The sequence below is a fragment of the Chanodichthys erythropterus genome, chromosome 12 (genome assembly GCF_024489055.1).
Source record: "Chanodichthys erythropterus isolate Z2021 chromosome 12, ASM2448905v1, whole genome shotgun sequence".
NCBI lineage: Eukaryota > Metazoa > Chordata > Actinopteri > Cypriniformes > Xenocyprididae > Chanodichthys > Chanodichthys erythropterus.
The window spans coordinates 48,752,274-48,771,112 of NC_090232.1; the positions used below are offsets into that span (position 1 = coordinate 48,752,274).

Sequence of the window (18,839 nt, forward strand, 5' to 3'; positions counted from 1 at the left end):
CAGTGGGCCATCCTCTGCTTGGAGACAGCCTTTCCCTTCTGCTGGCCTCCGTAACAGATGAAGAGCTGATCTGAGGTCCTAAAGCTTCGCGTTCTGTCCACGTAAACGCGCGGAGCGCGGACGGGACAGAGCAAAGCTAGGGCTGGGTCTGCCTCCTCCGAGGGCAGCGCTTGCAGGTTCACTACCTGATCTCTGAAGGGAGTGGTAGGAACCTTGGGCACGTATCCAGGCCGGGGTCTCAGGATGACGTGAGAAGCACCGGGCCCGAATTCTAGGCACGTTTCGTCGACCGAAAATGCATGCAGATCCCCTACCCTCTTCAGGGAAGCCAATGCAACCAGAAGAACCGTCTTAAGAGACATTAGTTTCAGGTCGACTGATTGCAAAGGTTCGAAGGGATGACCCCGGAGAGCTGTGAGAACCAGGGTCAAATCCCAAGAGGGTACGGAGGAAGGGCGAGGAGGATTCAGTCTCCTGGCCCCCCTCAGGAATCTGACGATCAGATCGTGTTTCCCCAGGGACTTACCCTCAACTGCATGGTGATGTGCGGCAATGGCGGCAACATACACCTTGAGGGTGGAGGGAGACAGCCTTCGCTCCAACCCATCTTGCAGAAAGGAAAGCACGGATCCGACCGAACATGATCGGGGGTCCTCTCGGCGAGAGGCGCACCATTCGACGAACAGGTTCCACTTCAGCGCGTAGAGATTCCTAGTAGAAGGAGCTCTAGCGGAAGTGATGGTGTCTACGACCGCTTGCGGGAGATCACTCAGAACCTCCGCATCCCGTCCAGGGACCACACGTGGAGGTTCCACAGATCGGGAGGCGGGTGCCACAGGGTGCCCCGTCTCTGAGTCAGGGTGTCCTTCCTCAGAGGAATCGGCCAGGGAGGTGCTGTCGCGAGGAGAATGAGGTCTGAGAATCAGGTCCGAGTGGGCCAGTACGGAGCCACTAACAGAACCTGCTCCCCGTCCTCCCTGACCTTGCACATGAATAGTGCGAGAAGGCTCACTGGGGGAAGCGCATGTTTGCGCAGACCCGGGGGCCAGCTGTGTGCCAGGGCATCCGTGCCGAGCGTGCCGCCGGTCAGGGAATAAAACCACTGGCGGAGGGCAGTTTCCGGGGAGGCAAACAGGACTACCTGGGCCTCGCCGAACCGCTGCCAAATCAGCTGGACCGCCTGGGGTGGAGCCGCCACTCGCCCGCAAGTAGATGCTGCCGTGACAGCTCGTCGGCTGCACGGTTGAGCACACCTGAGACACGAGTGGCCCGAAGGGACCTCAGATCCTTCTGACTCCACAACAAGAGATGGCGGGCGAGTTGCAACATGCGACGGAAGCGTAGACCACCTTGACGGTAGGTGTACGCAACGGCCGCAATGCTTAGTGAGCGGACTAGAACGTGCTTGCCTGACAACAGCTCCTTGAAGCGGGCCAGCGCAAGACGAACCGCTAGCAACTCGAGGCAATTGGTATGCCAATGCAGCTGAGGCCCCGTCCAAAGACCTGTCACTGCATGCCCGTTGTACGTGGCCCCCATCCCGTGGCAGAGACATCTGTGGAGACCACAGCGTGCCTGGACACTCGTTCGAGGGGTACTCCGGCCCACAGAAACGAAGGGTCCAACCACCGGATAAGGGTGCGACGGCAGCTCGGTGTCACGGGGACACGGAGCGTGCCGCACTGCCACGCCCATCTCGGGACCCGGCCGCGGAGCCAGTGTTGAAGCGGTCTCATATGAAGCAATCCGAGCGGCGTTACCGCGGCTGCAGATTCCATATGCCCCAGGAGCCTCTGAAAATCTTTCAGTGGAGCCGCTGTCCTGCACTTGAGCGAGCTCAGGCAGTTCAACACCGACTGGACGCGCACCTCGGTGAGACGCGCAGTCCGTGCGACCGAGTCTAGCTCGAGACCGAAACAAGAGATCCTCTACCCGGGGGCGAGTTTGCTCTTGTCCCAGTTGACCTGAAGACCCAACCGGTTGGGAGCAACAACCATGTCGGGTAGGACTTTGTACTGACATGCCCGACCCTCGAACGCAGACCGACCTAGGAAGGGTCTGCGTCGAGGCAGAATCGAGACATGAAAGTATGCGTCCTTCAGGTCTATTGCTGCAAACCAATCCTGGGGACGGTCCAGGATTGGCCGTAGCCCACCGCCCTTTTATGGTACAATGAAGTAGGGGCTGTGAAACCCCGACTTCATATCGGCTGGAGGGACCGGCTTGATTGTACCCTTCGCCAGGAGGACAGCAATCTCCACCCGGAGAACAGGTGCACTGTCCAACGACACCGGAGTGAAGTGGACAGCCCTGAAGACCGGGGGACGCCGGGCGAACTGAATCGCATAGCCGAGTCTGATAGTACGAATGAGCCAACTGGACAGGCTGGGGAGCGTGCTCCACGCTTCCAGACACTGAGCCAGCAGGACCAAAGGCACCACAGACGCACCGGGGGTGGGGCAGCAAGGCAGAGAGGGGACCCGACCCGGACAGCTTGGGGGCGGCCCGGAGTGGGGTCAGACTCTGCGAGGCAGCAGTGTGCATGGGAGACCGCGCACGGGACGCGGTCTGCACCATCACACTGCCACCTGCTGGCGAATGGGGGGAGCTGTCAGCGGCGAGGCGGAGCCTGGCACACTGACAGACACCCCTTGTTGTGACCTGGAGTTTGAGGAAACTGCTCTTTTTGTGAAAAAGTGGGTACCGCTGGACTCCGGAGAGCCAGCGGCGGTAGACAGACAAACACAAATTCCCCCCGGCCCTCCTCCGGGGGTGGGAGAGATGGTGGAAAACTCTCCCGAAGAGCAAGATCCTTCCCCTCCAGGTTGCCCGTCTCAGTGCCGTGTTTTGCTCTTACGCTTACCACCGGGCTTAGCGGAGACGGGCTGGGCACCACGCCCGCGACCGGCACCCTGCTGTCTGGCTGGTGTAGGCTGCTGCTTTGCCGTCTTAGCAGGGGCGGAGGACGATGCAGGCGGGCGCCCTCGGCGACGAGCGGGCTGAGGCTGAGCCACGGGCGGCTGGGTGGAGGCAGCAGCGGACCGCCGTGGCATAACGTGACTGATAGCCTCAGCCTGCTTCTGTGCAGCGGAGAACTGATGGGCGAAGCTCTCCACCGCGTCGCCGAATAGGCCGACCGGGGACACGGGGGAATTTAGGAACCTCTGCTTGTCGGCATCCCGCATGTCCGCCAGGGTCAGCCAGAGATGGCGTTGCTGGACTACCAAGGTAGACATCGCATGACCAACAGCGCGTGCTGTCACCTTCGTCGCTCGGAGGGCGAGGTCGGTGGCAGCGCGCAGCTCCCCCAGCAGCTGTTGGTCAGGACCTTCCTGGGGCATTTCCGACAGCGCTTTTGCCTGGTAGACCTGCAAAAGCGCCATCGCATGCAGGGCAGAGGCAGCCTGCCCACAGGAACTGTAAGCTTTCTCAGTCAGACCGGCTGAGAATTTACAGGCCCGGGACGGGAGACGCGGCTCACCACGCCAGCCAGCGGCCGTTGGACACAGTTGCATCGCAACAGACCGCTCGACTGGCGGGATCCTCGCGTACCCCCTGGCTGCCCCGCCGTCCAGGGAGGTGAAGGCGGACGGGGGGCCAGGCCTCGAACGAACACTATACGGTGTCTGCCAAGACCTGGTCACCTCATCGTGCACCTCCGGGAAGAAAGGCATTGGGGCGGGACGCTGGGGCTGGCCAGCGCGACCCGCCCCCAAATACCAATCATCCAGCCGCGATGGGCCGGGACAGGGTGGAGGGTTCCACTCGAGCCCGACACACAAGGCGGCCCGGGAGAGCACAGCCGAGAGTTCGGGATCCGATTCGGGCAACGCTGCCGTCCCGGAGGGCGGCAGCGCGTCCGGATCTTCCTCCCCCGAACACTCAAACTCGCCTTCCGACGCAGCGATCGACATCTGATCCTCCGCCGGCGCACCAAAGGTAACGGCTGGACAGTCCGAAGAGGGCCCAGCGGAAACCAACGGCGGCAGGATGGGTTGCGGTGCTGATGAGGCGGCAGGGGCCCGAGGAGCGTTTCCGCTCGACGGGGGAGCCCTGACCGTTATCCTCAGGTCGCCCTCCCTATACAGCGCCGTACCGTCATTCCGGTTCCCGGGGCCGGAAAAAACGGTCGTACGCGGCATAGGAGAGGGGACTCCCGCTTCCTGAGACTTCAGGAAGGAGAGCCTCGACCTCAGCACCGCGATGGTCATGTTCCCGCAATGGGAACATGAACCATCCACAAACGCTGCTTCAGCGTGCTGAACGCCCAAACACGAGATGCAGCGATTGTGCTCATCAGCAGGGACCAGGGAACGACCGCACCCAGTAACGCACAGACGAAATGACATACTGTCAGGGTTCGTCTGTAAGGCTCTTTTAGAAGGGGAAGTCAACTCACTCGTGCTGAAGCACCCAGGGAGCGACGCGATGTGTCAGGTACACCACTCCCTGACACACCGAGGAACCGGCCCAAATCGCTGCCTCACACACACTCTTTTTTGTGTTGCTGTGAAAACAGCAGTTTAGAGCTTATAGCTCGGCTCCTCAGACACTCGCGACCTCGCTGCACGTGCCCTCTTCACCAGCACCAAAGCTCGCTGCAGATCCTCTTCTGAGGCAGTGTTTTAGTGAGAAAAACACACGAAGAAAGGAGTCTTCTAAATAGGACACCAGTGAATGGCTCCGAAGCGAAAGACAGAGTGCGATTGCATCTGCTTCCTATTTATATACACCTGTCGGGGGCGGTGCGCATTATGCAAATATCGCACGCCAATTCCATTGGCTTGTTTTAGTTTACACGAAGATGATAGGGCTCTCTAAGCGATATCCCAATTCGTCGGTCACTACTGACGTACGTCGAACGTGACCGACTGAAAGGGAACAAAGAGTTTCTCTTTCTGAGTGCAAAAACATCAAATAACCTTCAGAAAAGGTGTGAAATATCCAGCAGAACATCTGTTTACTCAATCCTGTTCTCTAAATATCTTCATAGTGAATGTATTTAAAATAACTTAAAGAAAAAGATCATTCTTTTTTTGTAAGTAGGTTTAGTTCAGTGATGTTGTTCTCATGTAGAGGGAGTGACACTGATATTTCCAGCACTGGTCATTAATAAACAGTGTTAACCACAGAAAGTCCTTCACTGTGAAGCTAAAGTGCTTGTGTTAAAACAGTCAGTCATTTGGTTGCTGTTGATCTGATGAGCTTCAACACGGTAAGACAAACACATTCATACTTCAATAAAAACTGATGATTATTTCTATAGATGAAGCTCATATAACACATGATTCCTGACATGAGAAATATCTTCTGAACATCTAATGATCAGTTCATTTACACACACTGATGTTGAGCATTAATAATCTTCAGATGAGCAAAGATCTTACTAACACTAAGAGCTGTTTAGAGTGATGAACAGACACTGTTTATGAGTATATGAGTGATGATTTATGCTGTATTATAGATATATTTGATGCTGATGTTGGTCAGAATGGCTCCTGCTCTTCCTCTGATCTTTCTGCTCATGATTCACAGTGAGTCTCTGTTTCATTCACATTAGAAACACTGTTTTTATTTAATTTTATTTCAAAGACGCCATAATGGGTGATTAATGAGCAGTTTTCTGTGCTATGTTGATGTGTTTCCTTTGAAACAGGAAGTTTGGGTGAGGCGTGTCAATGGGCTTGTCCATTTTATAAATATCCAATAGTTTTTAGTTACGTCACAGTCTTGAACATGAATTGCTAATTTTGTACTGTCTAGTCAGTGTCAGGTGGTTTAGGGGAGGGACTTTCTCACTCATCAGAGCATTTGATTGGACAAACATCAGCGTATCGCCAGATCATTAATATTTATGGATTGTTTTCTCAGAAGACTGTGTGGAGATATTGTAAAGGTTTATGTTTTAAAAAAAAAAAAAAAAAGTTTGCATATAGAAGATCTCAGCGCTGACAGACATTAACTTACATCTAGAACTCACATTTTTGATCTTTTTTTAAATCAACATTGATTTTTAATCAACATTAATTAACATATTTAATTTATTTGATAATGCAGCATGTTCTTGATTAATTTCCTTGTTGTGTTTTCACTTGTCTTTGTTTGTTCATTTCTGCAACTTCCTTCATCTTTTATCACACTCACTATTCTGAGAAGATTAGCTTATACTATTTCCTGCAATGATTGACTGTTTTCAAGTAGAAAAAAAGTATTATTCTGACTAGATTATTTATTTATTTATGTATTTTTTTTTTATGGTCCAGTGTAACTGACAATCAAAAAAAAACATGGAAACTCTGCTTATATATATATATATTAAAAAAATTAATTAATAAAAGGGTTATTTATTTATTAATAGTTTGTATGTTTGTAGAGTAATTTACATTGGCTTTCAACACGGCTCAACCAATCAGAATGAAGGACTGGAACAACCCGTTTTATGACAACATTTTCATCTTGATGAATTCTGTGTTTCAGGGGTTTCTAGTGCTGATTGGGGTGTGAGTTACAGTCCTTTACACATCTGTGCACTAAAGGACTCATCAGTGATAATGAACTGCACTTATACATACCCTACTGGATATAAGATCAAGAAAGTGTTCTGGTTCAAAGGCCCATTACAAAAGGGTGAAGATCCTCCAGATCTGTCTAAGGACCCTGAATACAGTCAGAGGCTTCAGTATCTGGGAGATAAACAGCAGAACTGCACCATCAGACTGAATCATGTGACACTGAAGGATTCACACATGTACTATTTCAGATTCACCACTAATGTAACAGGAGGAAAATGGATTGGTAGACCAGGAGTGACTCTTACTGTCACAGGTGACTTTCATGAGGTTTCTCTCTTCTTCTGTGCATTATGTTGAATAATAATCAGTGTATGACAGCAGCACTAGATATAATGTGTGTGTTGTGTTCAGATCTTCAGGTGGAGTCTCCTGAGAGAGTGACAGAGGGAGATTCAGTCCGTCTGACATGTAAAAGCAGCTGCACTCTGACTGACAGAGCAACATTCATCTGGTACAGAAACTCACAGCCATTAACTGAGAGAAGAGACAGAAACAATGAACTCCTGCTGCAGTCAGTCAGAAGAGAGGATGCAGGCAGATATAGCTGTGCTGTACACGGACACAATCACATCTCTCCTGCTGTTCAGCTCAGTGTCATGTGTGAGTATTTGGTCTTGTTTAAGTTGAAAAGCTAGCAGAGTTTAGGACTGGGATGGGCAACATCAGTCCTGCAGAGTTTAGCTCCAAACACACCTGAACCATCTAAAGGTCTACAACATGACTAAAGCTACAGGAGAGTTTTGATCAGGGTTGGAGCTAAACTGTTGGACAGTGGCTCTCCAGGACTGAAGTTGCTCATCCCTTGTTTAGGACTTTTCCAGATATTTTAAAGTTTAAATAGCATTAGAGTCTATTTACACTAAGTGACAATAGCAGCATTCTCTTAGTGATATGATCTTTACAATAAGTGAAAATAGCAATAGATTGTGTTTACATAATGTAAAACTAGCAGTATTTTCTATGCAATAAATAGTTAGATAGTATTTATACTTATAAATAGTGGTGGATAGTATTTGTACCTCAGTATTGTTGTACATTACAGGATGCAAAAGTGTGTAAATGATTATATTTGGTTACACTTTGTTTTGATGGTTCACTTTAGATGTTCTACTAACTATAAGTAACTTTGCAACTACATTTCAACTTATTCTACTAACACATAACCCTAAACTAAGAGTCTACTAATACTCTAATGAGAGTTAGTTGACATGACAAATAGCCTATGCCAACAAGATGGGCTTTTTCCACTTAGTGTAAATAGATCCTATCTGATAGTGATATATACACAGTGATATTACGCAGCGTCTCTCACAAATGTCTCCATGGTTGCAAGGCATGCTTCCTGTGCAAGCAGGGGGTCACAGGCAGTGCGTAATATCATCAAAAAAACATAAATTGATAGTTTTTATTTTTTCAAAGATAGTGGCATGCCCAAAATTTGTCCATGAAGGTACAGTTAAAGGAAAACTTTTTTTTTTTGGAAAATAGGCTCATTTTCCAACTCCCCTTGAGTTAAACAGTTGAGTTTGACCGTTTTCGAATCCATTCAGCCGATTCAGCCGAACTCCGGGTCGCCTTAGTACACGATGTAACTACAGAAGAGTCAAGTTTTAAATAGGAAAAATATCAAAACTGTTTGGTCTTTTTTGAGCAAGATGCTAACGGTCTAATCAGATTCAATGAACTATGCTAAACTATGCTAAAAGTGGTAAAACTCAACTGTTTAACTCTAGGGGAGCTGGAAAATGAGCCTATTTCCAAAGAAAGTGGAGTGTTCCTTTAAGGGCTGCTATATGAAGGCTGCTTGAGGGTTAAATATTTCTCCTGTAGATCCTCTTGTGAATAAGTCTGTGAAACCTTAATATACTTTGATTGTTAGTGTTTTTGTCTTTTTCTGTGCTAGACCCTCCAAAGAGCGTCTCAGTGTCCATCAGTCCATCTGGTGAAATACTGTCAGGAGATTCAGTGACTCTGATCTGCAGCAGTGATTCAAACCCTCCTGCAGAAATCAGCTGGTTTAAAGGAGGAAAGTTTGTAGGATCTGGAAGAATCTACAGCATCTCAAAGATCAGCTCTGATGACAGTGGAGAATACAAGTGCAGATCCATCAATGAACATGGAGAGAAATACTCTGATGCTGTGACTTTAAATGTCATGTGTGAGTTAATGACCATTAATAATTGGCTAATTTCTTCTGATCACACAGTTTTGTTGCTACAACAGATGTTTTAAAGACTCTGTTACAGCAGCCCAAAAAAAAAAAAAAAAAAAACTATAAAAAAAAAAAAAACTATAAAAACTATAAAAACTAATTTTCACAAATCAAGGTGTTCATCAGTGTTTGAATTCACACATTTGTTTTCATTCACTCTGTCCAGTGAACTATATTAGTGAACTAATGTGTAGTGAATGATGTCACGCCCCAAATTTTAGAAGCAATTTTGTACCTTTATTTAACAGTACAAAAACTGACCCTTCAAAAAGGGCACAAAATTTGCTTTGACAGCGTACAATCATTGACTATAATGAGATATATATATTTTACACACACACACACACACACACACACACACACACACACACACGCTGAATTAAAATCAGAATTTATTAAATCCTTTTCATTTTCACATTTTACAACATTTCATTTTAAACACATTTTTAAACATTCCATATGAGTCCATCTTGCCGGGTTTTAAAGTTAATGAGATAATTGATTGATGATTGAGTGATGATTGACAATTAGTGGAGACACCTGATGATAATAAGCAGAATCATTGAAGGAAAGAAAGAAAAAAGGTGTAAATTAATGTTTTATGGAATGTTTCATTTCAAGTCACCATGAAAGAGGTCAGCGTTTGCTTTAGTTGGGCTCTTGACTCTTTACCTTTTATTACTAATTTTTCTTTGGCTGCTCCAACTTTGTGTTTGAAAAGCACAGTTGTTATGATGATAATATAATCTGATGATTATATAATCATCATGTGATGGTGTTTAAAGTCTAAATCTCTGACAGTGTGTTTGATGTGTAGCTTCAGAATTAATGATTGCAGTTCTGTGATTTTACAGCTTGAGATCTAACAATAATATGTTTTTTTTTTTTCTTTTAAGAATAATACATTATGCACTGAAGCTTCAGTGTTTAAACACACACAGACATCAAGAATCAGCATCTGATTCTCAAGAACGGTGACGATAAATAAATACAAAATACTGACAAACAGATCAACTCTGAACATCACAAAACAAGCTACTGTCACAACAAAACAACAGAAAAATAAAAGCAAACATGAACAATCTACGGAAATTACAGGACAATTCAGCTGCATAATTTATTCATGCAGCAATGCATGATGGGAGCCATGAATGAGTTTTGATTGGTGGCTCCCATCATGCATTGCAACATGAAGCACTTTGTTTGATTGTCACCATTATTGAGGGTCATATGCAGAGACATCATATAGCTAGACGCCCTATTGGTAGCTAAGATTTGCGGCTGCCATCTTAGACCGGTCGGACTCCTAAGTTGTGTCCCAATTCGCCTACTTGTACTACGTTCTAAAAGCTTTTACTGTTTTTGTAAAGAAAAACTACATACTTTTGACTAGTAGACAAGCTTTGGGACATATTACCTCGTCATCAGCATCTGCGTCTCATCATAACGAACGTTCTGTCGCTTATTTATGCAACCTGTAACTGTTTAAACTATCCTGTCAATCATTGTCACAGTTAAAATCCTGCACATTGAATTAAATTTATTTTCCTACCGCTTCGGAGAGAAATGTAGTCGCACGTTGATCTGCCAGTCATGGGTCTTTCATGCAGATAACTCTCCTCATCTTTGCATGATGCATTTAAAAATGAATGACCAAACGCATCGTTATAAAAGTACACAATGCTGTTGCAGATGAAATATAATGTGGATAACATTTAATAAATATCTTTTCATCAGGTTATATTGATTATTAATTATTCAAGCCTCTTTATCTTAACCACTCTGCTTAACCGTCGGACCTCGCAAGTGTTTTCCACATAACTTACTATTCAGATCAGAAAGAAGTTCAAAAGCACTTGTTAGAATGCGCTCAATGCACGAAACTTACTTTTAGCGTTAGGTAACGTTAAGTGCCTATTACCAACACAATCCAATCTGAATTTAATACATACATTGTTCGACCGGACATAATAACTGTTATTTGTGTTTGTGCACGTGATATCAGGAAGCAATGTATTCACACATAAGCGCAAATTACCCCTCCGACTTCTATTACTGAGATATCTTATTTTACTGCAACTATCTGTTTCTGCTTCTTTATCATATTTATAGTGTGTGATTTATAAATTACCTTATATCCTACATCACATATTTTGATCTTGGACGTCTGGTCACTTTATATCTTATATCAGAATATTATATAACTGTTAAGCCTACTATGAATATTAAAATACACTGAACAATGTGTCCTGTATCATAGCTACATGAATGACAGCAAAAAAAAAAAAAAAAACCCTGCGTCAAAATCAGTTAGGTATTCAGTGAGATATGATTAATTAAATGCGCTGACAGCTCATTGCACCTGTCAAACAAGTTACACTGAGTGGAGCTGGCGACCGGTCCAAGATGGCGGCTCCACGGCTCGTCCGTGCCAATAGGCAGTAGCATTCGATAGGGCGTCTACCTATATGATGTCTATGGTCATATGCAGATTCTTGATGTCTGTCTGCGTTTCAAAAAAAAAAAAAAAAAAAAAAAAAAAAACACAATGGATTGTTACCCAAAATGGATTGGTTTTTTTTTTTACAGTATGTTACTGTTTTAATTGAAAACAACGTGTTACTGATGATATTATTTTTTTTTTTTTTTTTGCAGTGTTTTTGTGATTGTGAGACCTGACGTGAGATTTGATTGTAGTCACCGCTCATGCTCATATTGATAAATGTCAAATTTTGCGTGGAAATGAGCGTACGCACAGTTTTCTGGTGTACGATCGTTTAATAAATGAGGGCTAATATATTGCAGAAGGCTACTTTCTCAAAAACGTCAAATATTACCAAAAATTGATTGTTTTTTTTACAATATGTTACTGTTTTAATGGAAAACAACATGTTACTGATGAAATTTGGTCATTTTTTTACAGCATTTTTTTACAGTGTTTTTGGGATTAACAATCCCAAAACATGAATATAGAGTTTATTTTGTCTGTTATTAGATCCTCCCAGGAACGTCTCAGTGTTGGTAAATGGATCTGGTGAAATAGTGTCAGGAGGTTCAGTGACTCTGATCTGCAGCAGTGATTCAAACCCTCCTGCTCTGAACTTCAGCTGGTTTAAGGAGAATGAAAGCTCAGCTGTTGGATCTGGACAGAGTTTCAGTGCACTACAGAGTGGACGCTTCTACTGTCAGGCTCACAATCAACATGGATCTCAGAGATCAGACTCTGTAACTGTCACAGGTGAAGCTTTTATTAACACACTCCTGTATCTTCACATCATTCATCAGTTTGGAGAGTTAATCATGATGATCTTCCTCTTTCAGTTCATCATGGTGCTGGTAGGAATGTGATTGTGATCGCAGCGACATCTGGAGGATTATTCACCATCATCATCATCATCATCATCATAATGTGAGCACAATGACAAAAAAATCCTGCAGTGATTGTGTAACGCGCACGTGGGTTATACTATAACTTCACAGTTCTTACCTAGCGCTGCTTAATGGGTTCTTGGCTTGTTCTGTTGATCAGGTTATCACAGCTGTATAGAGGACTCTGACAAAGAGCTCAGGTGATCACACCACTTGTTTTTACCGAACATTCAGTGGCGATAAATCATAAAATCATAAATTGCCACAGCTGATTACAGAGCGTGCATCTCTCTCTCCATCCGCTACCCTCCAACCCACACACACACACTCTGTTTGTCCTCTCCTGTGATCCAAATCTCAGGGTGCTGTTCTCGCGATATTAGAATCCATGGGCCGTATTCAAAAAACATCTTAAGGCTAAAAGTAGCTCCTAACTTGCCAATTTAACTCTTAAAAATAATGGGCGTGTCAATCCTAATTTTAGGACTCCTAAAGTTTTGCTCTAAGAGTATTTCATAAAGCATTTTAGCATTAAAACTAGCTCCTAAATCTGTGAAACGTTAGGAGTAGTCAAGAGGACTCCTAAGTCACTACCCCGCTAGAAATTTTGCGTTCCTAGAACATTCTCAGGACGTCCCCACTGGTGTTGAGTAACGTTCCCATTATGTTCACAGACGGTCACGATGTGGAGTTCTTTTAAGGTTTGGGGGACGTTATTTGGTGGACCTTCAGGGAACATTCAAGACATTCTCTGAACGTTTAGGGAACCATACTTTATTTGGAAATGTTCTCAGAACGTCCCCGCTGCCCTTGTCAAAAACTTGACTAATAAAAGTGGCTGTTCAAACAAAAACTATTTTCACTTAAAGCTCTCTACAGGTATTTCCTGGATTAATATTATGAAACCTTTTCTTTAAATTTCAAATCTCTTGCAGGAAATCATTAGCTGACAAAAACACACACATGAACTAATGAAACTGCTGTACCACTGCATCAGTAACTACACAGTTACTGTCTTTAAATAAAGCAACATGCAGCAGAACATCAGAGTTTCTGGATCATCACTGACTGAAGCACAGGAGCTACCCTTCAGCACAATGGTGACACATAAAACTCAGATAACACAAACAACATTAAACAATAACATGGGCTGTATTCACAAAACATTTTATCTTACCACTAAGAGTTCTCCTAAATAGCAGTAAAAGTTCTTGGCTAAGAGTTTTCTCTTAAAACCTATTCACAAACCTGCTGAGACAAACTTTTACTAAGGAATAGACTGAAGTCTTAAGCTAAGAGTAAGGGCGGGGTTGACCTCGTTGCTATGGAGTAAACACACAGTGATTGGCTGATGAGGAGGAGTCAGTGATTTAATCATAGAAACATTGTAGAATGAGGTGTCATGTTTACATATTAAAATAAATTTAAAAATACAAATGTTGCCCTATTCAAATAAAGTTTTTTTAATAAAAATGTTCCCACAGTCAAAATAAAATGTTGACATATTGTTGCCATAAAGGTTTTAAAATGTAGGCTAAGTGTCACTAATTAAACTATACAGTTAATTGTCCACCTCTTGGATGTTTTTATCTCAAGACAATGCAGAATTCAGCCGACAAATTATGTTTTATAAACAAAGTTTGGGAGAAACACATTCAAACGGTCTTTCTAATCAGCACGATATACTCAGACGATATATATATATATAAATTATTTGTAAGTGTGAACCCATGAAAACCACTGCCACAGGTAATCAGACAATATTTATTTATTTGTTAAAGATTCATTTTGGCGTCTCATCATAGATTCAAATCTATAAATCATTTTTTTTTTATATTATTTCATTGCATTTTATTGCATTTATGAAGAAAAGGTTCAGCACCTAAGGCTCTGTCGCTATTGCCTCAATGGTGTTCAGTGTCTTTGGGTGGATTAGGACTGTTTGTGATTTGATCTTAGTGATTTAGGAGTCCTCTTGACTACTCCTAACGTTTCACAGATTTAGGAGCTAGTTTTAGCGCTAAAATGCTTTGTGAAATACTCTTAGAGCAAAAATTTAGGAGTCCTAAAATTAGGACTGACACGCCCATTATTTTTAAGAGTTTCTCCTAAATCGGCAATTTAAGAGCTACTTTTAGCCTTAAGATGTTTTTTGAATACGGCCCCAGATCTCTCTAGATATCTGCATCTTCACTTATTACAAACCACTCTGACTTTGTTTCTTTCATACAAATCTTCTTAATGAGGTGTTGATGTTTTATCAAATTTATAAATGTCACCGTTATGGAGGTAAGCGCTTGTTTTAGTTGGGCTCCTGACCCTTTACATTTTAATTATTTTTCTCCAATTGTTGTAACTGTGATGTTGATTTGATCATCATACAGTGACCTTTCACAGATTCTCAAATTTTGTGTTTTCCTTTATGTAGACATATGATAATGCATAAGATCCTGTTCTTCTTTGAAAGTTTTTATTCTTATGCAGAAATTATTCAGATTCACACAGACAACAAGATTCTGCGTATGATCCTCAACAATGGTGACACAATTTTCAGATAAACAGAACGTTCAGAGACGGTCACGATGTGGAGTTCTTTTAAGGTTTGGGGAACGTTCAGGACGTTCTGGGAATGTTGAGGGTACTATCACTATAGGACGTTCTGATAACTTCCCAAATGTCCTCTTTGTAACGTTCTTGCATGACCATAAAATAACCAAAATGGGAAGTTCCCCTAAAATCATATCGGGAACGTTATTAAATGATCAACAGAGGACTATGTGGGAACGTTCTGTTAATGTCCCAAATGTCCTCTTTGTAACATTCTTTTTTTGACCATAAAATAACCAAAATGGAATGTCCCCCTAAAGTCATATAAGGAACCTTGAACTGCAGCACTTTCATTACCAAAAGAGGACGTTTTAGGAATGTCCCGAATGTTTTGTAAAGGTTCAGAAATTTCATCACCTTTTGAGAACTTTTAGGGAACATTGCGTAAGGTCCTGAGAACATTTCCTTCTACGTGGGTAAGATCAAATCACAAACAGTCCTAATCCACCCAAAGACACTGAACACCATTGAGGCAATAGCGACAGAGCCTTGGGTGCTGAACCTTTTCTTCATAAATGCAATAAAATGCAATGAAATAATATAAAAAAAATTGATTTATAGATTTGAATCTATGATGAGAAAAAAATCTTTAACAAATAAATAAAGATTGTCTGATTACCTGTGCCAGTGGTTTTCATTAGTTCACACTTACAAATGATCAAATAGAGTAAAAAAAAAAAAAAAACACACATACATACACATATATATATATATATATTAACTGTATATACTAGGTTAATTAGTGACACTTAGCCTATATTTTAAAACCTTTATGGCAACAATATGGCAACATTTTATTTTGAATAGGGCAACATTTGTATTTTTAAACCTTTATTTTAATATGGAAACATGACACCTCATTCTACAATATTTCTGTGATTAAATCACTGACTCCTCCCCCATCAGCCAATCACTGTGTGTATAGTCCATAGCAACGAGGTCAACCCCGCCCTTACTCTTAGCTTAAGATTTCAAGTTGGTCTCAGCAGCTTTGTGAACAGGTTTTAAGAGAAAACTCTTAGCTAAGAACTTTTACTGCTATTTAGGAGAACTCTTAGTGGTAAGATAAAATGTTTTGTGAATACGGACCCTGATCTATACAATATATATATATATATAATTGATTAGTAAAATCGTCAACGGCTAACAGCCAACACCTGAACTCATTTCAATTGTTATTGCTGCTGCTAATGTGTTTGGTAAACACACTATCACAGCAGTCAGAAAAGACAGTTATATATGTGTAAAGTTAAGAGGCCAACTAATGGAAATATCAATCACCATCATGGTAACCTCAAATGTAACAAACGAGTTAAACCTGTTCATTCTCAGCAGGAACTTCTGTAGACGTGTGACAGAAATAAAGTCATTCTGGTTAGTAATAAGTGAAGCTGGTAATGCTGTTTGTGGAGTTGTTGAATCAGATCTTCAGAGATTTAATGTCTTTTATCTTTAGTTGATTTCCTCTAAGGCTGTGACTGAAGTCAGTTGTAGTTCTTGTGTTTCTGCTCATCTCTTTTTTTCTTCTTTCGCTCAGTGATTCTGCTAGAAAACAGGCTTGTTAATGTTGAAATGACTCTATAAATAATACATAAGATATTGTGGATCAGATAAGGTCCAGTTCTTTGCTCTTGGCTGACATTTGGCATTTTTGTGGCCTGCTTGTGGTCCAGATCTGGCAAACAGGAGCAGTCCGCCCAAGTGCCATCATTCCTGCCACATGTGGGCCAGATCATCATTCCGCATGCGCCAGATGTGGGCCTGATTTGGGCAGACACAATGTTGCTATCTGGGTCCTCATCATCTGCCATTTTGTGCGAGAGAGAAAAAAATGAACAAAGTTGCAAATGTGCTTCTGATTTGGCAGTGAAATTCACTGATTTTGGGTGCGCAAGATGAAGGATTCTATGGTCCAGTATTTTCACCCCATAATGGCGGCTTTGCAAGTCAAGTCAAGTCAAGTCAAATTTATTTATATAGCGCTTTTACAATTGGTAATTGTTTCAAAGCAGCTTTACATATTAGAAGCACAGAAAAAAGGGAAGTGGTTAAAAATAAGCTGTACAAACAAGCGTGGTAATATGTAACATATACAAGATGGTGCTACATTAAGCCAGTGTCTGCTGACTTCCAGGGATCACCATCTTGTGGCTGTTACCCAAAAAGTATCAGAGTGTCACCTCTTGGGTTCTATCTTTGCTCCAACCCATACACACACCTCTCCTGCGATCCAAATCACAGGGAGCTGTTCTCGCGATATTATAACCCAGATCTACTCAAGATAGAACATTATTTTATACCCTTAATTTCACTTCCTACAATTGTAGAAGTTCAATTTTGGTCTGATGTAGAAGAAAATTACCAATTTATCTTTTAACTTTAAAAACAAAATTCACATTTTGATTATTTTTTAATAGATTCATCCGTTAATGTCTGTTTTTATAACAGAAAGAAACCAAGGAGTGATAAAACTGAAGATCTCACAGTGAAACAGGTAAATCATTCAGACACACGACTTTACAGAAGCAGAAAATCAATCAATCAGCTGTTATCTGTTGTAACTAAACTGATGGGAAACTAACATTATCAATGTCTTTATTAACACAAATCAGAGGAAAAAAAAAAAATCACAAACTGATATTTCTGTCTCTTTAGATCAGTGATTCTCAAACTGCATGTGCAGCGCCCTCAGGTGGTGTGACACATCACCCAAAATTCTGTCCTTTCCTTCTGTTTACAATGTGAATTAATGAAATATTTCTGAAATATTGATCTTAAAAGTTTGAGACAAACTGCTCTAGACTGAGAATCTACACTTCAGATCAAACAGATTTACATGTCTTAATGAATAATTACTTATTTTCTTACTACTATTTTCTTTTTTATTTATTTCAGAATGATCTATATTCTGATGCGTCACAGAGAGTTTCAGTCCATGACGAGCCTCTTTCTGAACCAGATTCAGCCAATGATGCTCTGTATGCCAGTGTGAAACCAAAGAGCTTCAGAGGAAAAACTCCTGAATCCAGAGATACTGAGGAGATCCAGTACGCAACTGTCCAACATCACAGAAAGAAAAATATGAAGAGAGCAGAGGAGAATGAATGTCAATATGACAACATAAGAGTTTATCAGCCTGATGCTGCCATGAGGTGAGAAAAAACTAACAAACAAACAAAAAAGCACATTTAGATCATATCAGCTATAACATTATTGCTTTTTTTGTTTTTTGTTTTCTCTGTTTTTAGACAATCAGTTGTTGAAACTGTGGAAGACGCATCAGTGATCTACAACAGCGTCAAATGAGTGACAGACCGTCATGAAGCCTGTGTTCAGACATCAATCTGCTGGGAAATGGAGGATTGGATAGTTGTGCAATAATTTACCCATCTTTTCAAACCACAACCAATACAAACAGGTTCAACACCCACATTAAAGGCCTGTTTACACCTGGTAACTTCATACGTTTTCTCTGATCAGATAGCTATCCGACTATGAATAGACCAGGAGTAAATGCCCTCCGAAACACATTCGAGACAGATTTAAATCCAATTGCTTTGAAATGCAAGTCTAAATGCATCTGGTTGTTGAAACCACAAATGTAATTTCTACATTTGTGGTTTTTACAAATTTTACAAAATAGCAAAACATAAACATGTGAGAGTGTGATAGTATGGGATTCAATTCCCGCCTAAAGCATTGCAGTCACGGATCAAAAAATAATAAGTGTGAATCAAAAATTTAAAAACACGTAGAAATATATAGCACAAACTGAAACAAATAATGCAAAATTATCAGAATAGCAAACAACGTGGTCACGGATCAAAATATAATAAGTGTGAATAGAAGAATTAAAAGCTCATTTAAAAAATAACAAGAATGAATCAAAACTTTAAACATAAAAAAATATATTACATAAATCTTGAACTTGTTTTTAAGTGTTCTTAAAAGTTGTTTTCCTTGCTTTTATTACTCTGTACTTTGTGCTCTCTTACATTTTCAGCTCATATTTTACTCTTTTGTGCGCTTGTGCTCTTTTTCTCTTTGCTCTTATTCTACGTTCTGCTCTTGCTTTTCCA

General features: G+C 42.1%; 1 protein-coding gene across 1 annotated transcript in view; it reads left to right on the forward strand.

Annotated features, from left to right (window-relative positions):
* LOC137032417 (sialoadhesin-like) overlaps nt 1-18,469 on the forward strand; it is a 39,437-nt gene extending 20,968 nt beyond the window's left edge. Inside the window, exons 15-24 of the mRNA XM_067404174.1 lie at nt 6,478-6,825; nt 6,924-7,172; nt 8,476-8,730; nt 11,780-12,022; nt 12,106-12,193; nt 14,582-14,691; nt 16,434-16,515; nt 17,209-17,254; nt 17,656-17,912; nt 18,009-18,469. Coding sequence (XP_067260275.1) covers nt 6,478-6,825; nt 6,924-7,172; nt 8,476-8,730; nt 11,780-12,022; nt 12,106-12,193; nt 14,582-14,691; nt 16,434-16,515; nt 17,209-17,254; nt 17,656-17,912; nt 18,009-18,066 — 1,736 coding nt within the window. The 3' untranslated portion in view covers nt 18,067-18,469. The remainder of the gene's footprint in view (nt 1-6,477; nt 6,826-6,923; nt 7,173-8,475; nt 8,731-11,779; nt 12,023-12,105; nt 12,194-14,581; nt 14,692-16,433; nt 16,516-17,208; nt 17,255-17,655; nt 17,913-18,008) is intronic.
* The last annotated feature ends 370 nt before the right edge of the window (nt 18,470-18,839 follow it).